This window comes from Pagrus major, chromosome 18 (assembly GCF_040436345.1).
Source record: "Pagrus major chromosome 18, Pma_NU_1.0".
NCBI lineage: Eukaryota > Metazoa > Chordata > Actinopteri > Spariformes > Sparidae > Pagrus > Pagrus major.
In genome coordinates this window covers 36,997,355-37,006,707 of record NC_133232.1, presented here as the reverse complement: position 1 = coordinate 37,006,707, position 9,353 = coordinate 36,997,355, and the positions used below count along the sequence as shown (strand labels likewise).

General features: G+C 39.1%; 1 protein-coding gene across 1 annotated transcript in view; it reads right to left on the bottom strand.

Annotated features, from left to right (window-relative positions):
* Nucleotides 1-1,462: 1,462 nt before the first annotated feature.
* The window catches only part of tapt1a (transmembrane anterior posterior transformation 1a), a 31,848-nt gene continuing 23,957 nt past the window's right edge, over nucleotides 1,463-9,353 (bottom strand). Inside the window, exon 14 of the mRNA XM_073487662.1 lies at nucleotides 1,463-4,524. Within this exon, the coding sequence (XP_073343763.1) occupies nucleotides 4,211-4,524 (314 nt within the window). The 3' untranslated portion in view covers nucleotides 1,463-4,210. The remainder of the gene's footprint in view (nucleotides 4,525-9,353) is intronic.

Below are 9,353 nucleotides of genomic sequence, written 5' to 3'. Positions count from 1 at the left end.
TAAATAAAGTTCCCAAACAGAAAATGCCCACAGTACCTGAATGTTATCGAAAAATAATAAACAATTGTCGTTTGTTTCAGTCATTTTAATAAAACAATTCAGTTATTGGCATATGCCACTGAGCCAAAAGTAGACCATCATTCTCCAGAAAATTGAGGGAAAAAAGTAAAAAAATTAAGAGAAAATTTGAGAGGAAAAAGTCAGAATTTCGAGAAAAAGTCAAGGGAAAAAAAGTCAGAATTTTAAGAGAAAATTGGCGACAAAAGTCAAAATCTTCACAAAAAGTTGAGGGAAAAAGTCAGAATTTTGAGGATAAACTTTTGAGTGGAAATTCAGAATTTTAAGAAAAAGTTTAAAAAGAAAGTCAGAATTCTCAGAAAAAGTTGAAAAAAGTCTGAATTTTGAGGAAAAGTATGAAAAAAATGTCAGAATTCTCAAAAAAGTTGAGGGAAAAAAGTCAAAAATGGAAGAGAAAATTTGAGAAATTTGAAAAAAAAGTCAGAATTTTGAGGAGAAAATTTTGGGCGGACAGTCAGAATTTTAAGAGAAAAGTTCCAAGTCAAGGGGATTGTGAGCAGGTTGGACCTGCTGATTGGCTTGCTCAACTTGATTGCTGACACGGGATTGGGTCAGAGGGAGGAGAGGAGCCCTTTTTGAACCGCCAGCTGACTGCAGTCTCCCTCTCCACCCCCAACCCGGACCAGTGTCTAGTTTGACTAATGTTTATGTTTGTGGTGTAAACCAGTTGTGAGTAACTTAGCTGCAGTACAAAAAATACTTGGTGTCACACATGAAATGTCTTTTTCCCCACTTGGTTTCACACGAGATAGTTGGTTTTTTTTCCCATGCAAAGTTTTTTCATCCTAAAAAAAATTTCACGCATGAAAAAAATAATATTTTACCCTGAAAATTTTTTCCCCATTCAGTTTAACACATGAAAAAGAGAAATTCCTCTGGAAAAAACATTGCTTGGTTTCACATATGAACAAAAAAAAATCTTCTGAAATTTTGTTTTTCATGTAAAAATATCCTCCTTTAAAAATAAAACAACACTTGGCTTCACGCATGGAAGAAAAATGGAACAAATGAGCGAGCTGTCTTTGGCAGACTCGAGTGTGATTGTTTAACAAGTGAAAATGTCTCTATGTTGTAAAACTGAGCTTTGCATTGTTTTTCCAGGTGTTCAGACTTTATAATAACATCCAGACAAGTCAAATGACCTGTCGTAACAGAAACTGCAGACAGGGAAGTGAGTCAAGTTTACTGATTGTGTCGCTGACTGAAACTTTAGTTGTAGTTTCACATCTGTAGGAAGTTTGTCTCATCCTGACTCAAAATGAGGAAGCAGACTTAAACAGCAAAACGTCTGAGGCTCAAAGTTTTTGACAAATATGTGGAATATCTTTGAAAAACAAACAAAAAATACATAGTTCTGCACATTGTGACAAAAAAACCAACACAGTTAAGAAACAAACTTTTATTAATCTAAAAGGGGGTCATTTCATACAATATCGAGGTAGGAATTAAATAAGGGACCGAACAGATGAAACAAAGCAGGCAGTGTACTGGACCATCGCAGCTTGCATAAGAACACTTCAGTCTCATCTCCATCAGCTCGGTTGAGCCCAGCTGGGTCCAGCTGTGGCTGCTGTCCACTGCAGACTGGGACCAGTGAGGCTCAGCCAGCTGACAGTGGACAGAGACCACAGCGAGACTGAGCTCAGACCGCTGGAGACGAGACATTTGACAAAACCACATGAAGGACTGAGGAGAGTCAGATTTCATGAGCAATACATGTTTTTCATATCACAACTGGCAGCTCCAAAAATAGAACAATCTTCTTATCTTATCACAACGGTAATGAACATTATAAAGAACCTCTATTCTTTAAAACTTTAAATATGAGTTTTTATTACAACAGCTTCTGATGAGGCAACTTTAAATATTACTGCCAGTCATATGTTAGACTGTAATTAACAGGGCAGTAAATCACATTTTAAATTCCAAAATAAATTGAGAAATAATTAAACTCAAAGAAAAGTGATTTCAGTTGTAGATTATTTTAAAACTTAGTGGGATTTAGTTTGAATTAATGGTGATTACCCATATTGTTATATTTTGTTCCGTATTTCTCTAAATAATTCTGCCAAAACTACTCGGCTTACAGCACAAAACTACTGTAGAATTGCTTAATGAAAATGAAAAAAAAAACATAAAGTGCTACATAACGTACCATCAATTTCAACTGATTTGGATCAAATAACAAAAGTCCTGACACAAGTTAAATATTTGGCATGGCTGCTGGACCCTGATGGCCTGGCACTGGATAGTTAAACTCTCATAGAATAATATATAATATTTTTTTCAAATGAAATATGATGATATAATTAGTCTATTAAATATTGAATTTACAGATGTTTCATCGCAATAAAAGAAAAGTTTAAATCTAAGCAAACAATTTCACAAAGGTCAGTCAACAAAATGTAAAACACACATGCACAAAAGGCATTTTGTCGTGGAAATATTGCTTCTATTTTCTAAGATGTAAACATTAGAACATTACTGGAGCGTCGGATGGGAAACATACGTCGTATTTAAGACAATACGGTCCGTCAGTGCAAACATTCTCAAGACGAATAATGAATGAAATATCATTTTATAATGAGATGACTGGTTACTTGGTGAAGGATGTGTAATGTGATTGAAGTGATCATAACCTTTTTTCTAACTATAATAAATTATTTTCTGATAAAGATTTGTTGCCTAATATACTGTATATAAAGCGATTAGAAAATGTACCCTAAGCAAGAAGTAAACTATGATTATCTTCAGCATTTTATTAACAAACCAGAAGTTGTCTTTTTGATAGTTTTAAGTGGACCTGTGAAATACGTCTGGCTTTGTAAGCGGCTGGTTGAAGCAGCAGTTTTACTGTCGGCAGCATTTGACCAGCAACCTCTGTTAGTGTTGCGCGCTGACTGGTTGCTTTAATGAAAGGTCTTTTAGTTGCTGAAGGCGCCGTGTGGCCTGCAAATGACTTTATCTGTTGGCTGTGTAAACAAAAGGCTCTACTTAAGGCTCTGATTTAAAGTCACTCTTCTTAGTCACGTTCACGACTCCATCAACTGATAAAAAACGATGCTTCGTTTTAAAATTCCAACCAGAACTGAGCAGTTAATGGAGCGAGCAGCGATGCATAGACTCTAATATTAGCAGTGTGGGACTAATGGGAGCTGTGCTCCCTGATATTTTGACCCCTTCAAACAAACCAGTGTCTATTTGTGACCCCTCGTCAGCAGTGTGGACAGTTTGTGACAAGTTCAGACAAAAAGTCTTGTTTCCTGCTTTCTTTTTAATTTGAGTTTCAGAGACCTGAAAAGATAAATTTGGCTGTAATTCACGAGACAAAAGCTTAACATTAAAGAAAAGTCTCAATAAACATCACTTTGTTTTGGTCAAAAATATGTTTTTCTGCCTGGTTATTGATTTTGTGTCCCACCAGATTTGTGGGATTATTTACAATAATTTGTGCAGGACACTTTTTAGCTAATTCCAGATCCAAATGTATTTACTGAATTCTTCATAAAGCTCAGTGTCTGATTGTAAAGGCTGTGCTGCGTTTTAAAAACAGGCTGTTTCTTCTCACATTTGACCGATATGTTGAATGACACTTGATACTTTACAGAAACAAACCTAATGAAACACGTCGTCGTTTCCTTTAATGTGAGTTTGAAAGTTTGTCTGTTTTGTGGCTCCTGAACAAACTGAGAAGATTCTCTCCTTCTGGTCCCAGTGCTGCTCAGACAGGAAGTGCTTGTGTGCTCTCACACATATGCTGTTTCTCTCTCACACACACACACACACACACACACACACACACACACACACACACACACACACACACACACACACACACACACACACACACACACTCCGACATCACAGTTCATCCTGACGACTGAGCTGCCACAGTCTCACACTCTGTCTCCTGCTGTTCGTCAGCCAGCTGAAGTTTTCGTTGTCAAACTTCTTGACTTCAGGCTCCGAGAACAGCAGGATCGCCTGACACCAAGCGTCCATGTCCACAATAATTTACTATATTGCCACCGACTTTAATAAATACTCAGCTTTCTGCTGCTGTTGGCCAGGAGAGCCCTCTGCGCTCCGTCTTTCCTGAGTGGTTAATCGCTACATCAGCGGCTGCCGCTGCTCAGTCGATGCGGTTACCACAGATTGTGAAACGGTCGATCTCCAGCAGGTCTTTTTTGGGAGTCCTATGCTTCAGTTCAGAGGCTCCTTGTGCCTCGCCCTCCTCTTCTTTGGAGAGTGATGGTAAAGGTTGTTCAGGCTCAGGTGGGGGAGTTGGAGGACGGCTTGCTGGAGCAGCAGGGGAGGCAGCAGTGGGTGGGGGAGGGAACAAGTCAGTCCTGGGAATCGGCTGGGTGGTCACAGAGGAGGAGGAGGAGGAGGAAGACGATGGTGGGCTGCAGGGTTTGGCAGACATCTTATCCACCTTGGATTCACCTGGAAAGAACAGTAGAACAAAATAATGTCATGATGTGGGAATTTCTAACTTTCATATAATAACTTAAAAATATAGATATCCAATATCATGTTCGATACCAGGGGTTAAACTTGGACAACATTGAGGGCATCAACAATAGTTAACTGAGACATCTTGTTTAAAGCTTTAGTGATCTACATCTTGAAATTCTTTACAGAGGTTGGTCCTTCATGTGCTTTGCTAAATTTGTTGTGTTAGCATGTGGTTAGCACTGGTCTGTAGCATTGCCTCAAATTTGAATTATTTTCCTGCTGATTTCTTTGTCAACCAAAACCTGTTTCACTTTTTAATTAGCTATAACTCCAAAACAAAACAAATGAGACGTGTGATGCCGACATAGCTCCTCTCACTCCCTCACGTGTGTTTGCTGTCAGACAGAAGAGAGAGCGAGAAAGTGAAGCTGGTGTCACTGCAGAAAATTAGAACTGAAACGGTTTCAAATATTCAGAATCGATTTGTATGAATGAAAAGGTATTTGTGACTACATTAGAACAAAACAAGTTCCCTATGGATGAATTAATTTTGGGTTTCTTGTCAGTGTGGCTAATAGACTGTAATCACAATGTTCACACAGGATGTCAGCAGAGCAGCGAGCTTCAATCCTCCGTCCGTCTACACCGAGTACATTCAGAGCCCAACACACAATCACTGTTGTTACAAGCATAAAACAGAAGAAAATAGACTTGAAGTGAAAAGATGTGCTTTAGGACACATTCATGCATGTAAAGCAGCAGGAAATATAAGCTGTGACGCAGCCGTCTACAGCTAAAATGACTAAAATAGAACCAAATCTGTTCCATCAGATGCACAAGTCAGATGATTGAAAAACGCAGCTGAAACGCCTCCTTGAAGACGAGCCCTAACGTTTAACAGACGTTTATAACAGTAAAATAACATTAGTTTGTCATAACATGGCATGTTACCAATCACGTGAGCTTAACATAAAGACCGGGAGCAGATGGCAAACAGCCGCCCTGGTGCAAGCCACTGACTTTAACAACACAATGATAATAGGACACATTTGTCAGCTGTCTTTAAGCAGTTTATGAGTTTGATTCCAGACTGACTGATCATCTAAATCACAGAAGTGTCAAGAAAACAAAAGAGAAGTGAGAGGCTGATAAAAGAAAAGCTGTCCTTTAGATAATTCTGAGGAAGAAGAGGCAGTATGGGAGAGGGGGATGTGTCTGAGCCTTGAACAGAAGAAGCGAAGGTGTTCTGGCTTGAATGACGGGGAGTGATTCAACCTGCCGGGTCCACAAGTGAGCCAACGCACACCCACCTGACTGCTCAGTTTCAAAGCAGCACGGAGGGGGAATAATGAAAACAAAGCTGACACGGACCACGAAGAAGCACAGTTGGTTCTTATCACAACACTGCAAAGCCTTTTAACTGTGAGCACACAGTGTATTACAAAACCAACCAAACAGAATAATTCATCATATTAGAGAGAATTGAGCAGCATTGGATATTAACGAGGCCGTCCACAGAGACAAGCGGCCAGCCTCGGGCTATCAGGCTACAACAAACTTCCAATTCTTACTGTAGACAGAACTGAACCAACACTTTACTGAACAGAACTACTGCAACCCACTGAGCTTATAGAGAGTGTGTCAAAGTAAGGCACCATCAAGAACTTCAAGTATTTAGAAGCCATGAAAACAGACACTGTCGGCCAACTAAATATTAGAAGATGTCAGGTTTTGGTGTTAAATTACTTCTGTCTGAATAATTCAGTGAATCGAGGAGGAATTTCTAATCAGGCTCGTCTGTTGATAGTCAATAAATAAACAAGAGCAGACATCTCTCACTTTCCACATTATAACTTTCTTTGCTTCAGTTTAACTTTGATCTATTTGCTAACGCCAGATGAGATGGTTACGTTTGTCTGATCATAGAGTCGTATACTACTGTGATCAACATCAATGCATCAACACGACGTAGAAGTCGTCTAACCGGCACAAAGAAAGCAGAAAAATCTAAAGTGCAAAGCCCCACCTGCACAGGACCACTGCTACCTGAGAACTTTTATTAATTCGCAACAAATTGTGGAGGTCATCTGTGATCTTAATCCTGTGTAAACCTGCCATGTCTGGAATTTGTAAAGTAAAAATTTTACCACGAATCAACTATGATAAGTAAGAATCAGCATCAATGTAATTTTCGTTTGTTTTTTGGCTTAAACGTCTGTTTTTTTTGTATAAAATTTGAAAAGCACTGAACAGCTAAGCCGTGAGGTCATTTGTCATATTCAAGTAGGCTATAGCTAAAAAGCCTCTGCTAACATTTATTGATCTAAAGTGTATTTATGCTTGTAACACATGCAGAAAGTAGGCGAAACAACTCTAAACTGTATTTTTTTATGTGGCTGCTGAAGAGCCGATGCTTGGCTTCTGAAACCTCCATGTTACAGAGAGCCTCATCATCATATCCTGGGACTGATGTCAATAATGTCAATAATGTAAATTCTAGTAAAATACAGACTTCACTTATTCTGTGCAACTGTGCTGCACAAAACACAGACAGCAACTTTTATCTTCTGCTGTGACCGACTGCACCGAATCAACTTTCCTGTCTGATGCTCAGTTTAGACACCTGGGACCATTACTGGACTGATCAAAAATGTTACTACAGTATGTGGAATATATCTGATGAACCCACAGAGGATTATCGTCCATCTGCAGTTATTTTGTCATCTATCAGCTCATTGCTTTGGTGCAGTCTCAGCGTTTTGCAGCATATTTGCAACGATTAGTCAATCAAAACAAAATTAATTGCCAACTATTTTGAAAATCGATTAATCATTTGAGCTAAAAAACTGTTGGACAAAAGAAGGAATCTGAAGAATTAGACGTCACTTTGGGCTCTGGGAAATTGTAATGAGCATTTTTCAAAATTTTTTTCCACAAATAATCTGCAAATTATCAATAATGAAAACAATTGTTAGTTGCAGTCCTTTGCAGGCAGTTTTCAACAACAAGCTCTGATAAACAGGCTGTACACTGCCTGCCCAGCACCAAACAGCAGGCAGACAAAGTTAGCAGCTAGCTAATGAGCATAGTTGAGCATGTAGCTGCTGGAGAGCCACACATATCCCTCAGGAGTTAGTGGACATGTAAGCAGAGCTAAGAGATGTAGATTGAAGAAATATGACACCATACAATGCTCATATATATTACTTTGAGTGTAAACAGGCAACTGTTCACTAACAATTTCACCATACAATTTTATGTGCCAATGTTGCGTTTGAAGCTTGTTTCGCAACCAAAAGTGGCCAAAAGAAATGAATGAATGCAGCTTTGTATACAGCGGTGAATTTGACAGCAGAAGTTCTTTTTATTCTTTTTATTTTAACTATGCTTCAGTCACAATGTAGTCACATTTCTTGTAATTACACCCCTTTCTGTCTGGGTTTTATTGACGCGTGTAAATAACGGAGTTGTAGAGTCCTTCAGGGTGCGCATTAAAAAAAGATTTGGAAGAAATGTTATCTGAGTCACATACTGTACAAACGCAGAGTTCTTCTCTGGAAGATATGTGAGCTTTGATAAAAGTTAAACACCATATGGGACTTGAAGTGGCTGATGTGAAACTGCTCATTACCCATTTCTGCCCTCTGGACAAAAACATGCAGTATAGGCAGATGGCATATCTAGTTTTATGTGAATGCATAACATTGTAAAAACAAGGAGATGCAGATGAACATAATTGTGCAGTGAATCTACTGGAGCAGCAGGTGAAGCTGGAGGCACAGACCAAACTAGTTTAATGTTAGAGAAGTGAGCACTAGATGTGAGGTGGTTGGTTCAAATCCCAGCAGCTGTATGTGTAGGAAGCAGAAGGAGACTCGCATTAATTTCCCACCACCTCAGAATCGTTATTATTATGCTCTATATGTTGGAGTGTGGCGCCTTAAGCCTTGTAGCTGCTGCTTTCTGGGAAACCAGATTCGTTTGAATCCTGGGCGGTAGTCGGAGCTTTGATGTTTGATATGACACGATGCACCATCGGGATCTTTGTCATTTTAAAGCTCCTGACTGAGCGCGGCAGGAGAGTCTGTGGCGCAGGGGGGAAAAGATCTGCAGGGATTTGGCTGCGGATGACAGGGAGATATTGCCACCTCCAAATCTGTGTGTCTGATTGTAAGTGTGTGAGTCTCAGATACAGGGCCTGTTCATCAGAGTGTCAAGATATTTACAGGAATGTTAATGAGGAAAATTCACATGTAAATATCTGAAAATTGGACTGAGGGTTTGTTTTGTTGTTTATTCTTTTTAGATGTCTGTCATATAGACCGAATCACAGCGATGATGCACTAACAACAATCGTCACTTCTTTGTAGAAAACTGGTGATTTATTAGCATTGTGGGGATACATGAAATCAGCAACCTTACTTATTTCTGTTGTAATTTTCTGTAACGTGTAAAGATATATAGTTAAACATGATGGTCTGACCTATCTGACGTTTCTGCTGTGTTTATTTTTTGCACCATGTTGCTTTGCTAGTGTCTTTGATATCTACACAACGGCGACATCTCAAACTAACTGCTAGTTTGGGGTAAACTCACGCCGTCATTTTCTCTAGTCTGTGTCCAAACAGGTAAATTAGGCCTCCAACATAACGTTAGTGAAGTGTTATTAAGGAGATATGAAAGCATCAAACACATATTTGTGATTCGGTCTATAGGATGAGTTCCAAGACACCACTGCTTCTACAGTCTTCTAGGGCTACAACTAACAAACTAAGAACTTACACTGTGGATGAAACTGCATATTAACTTTTTGATGA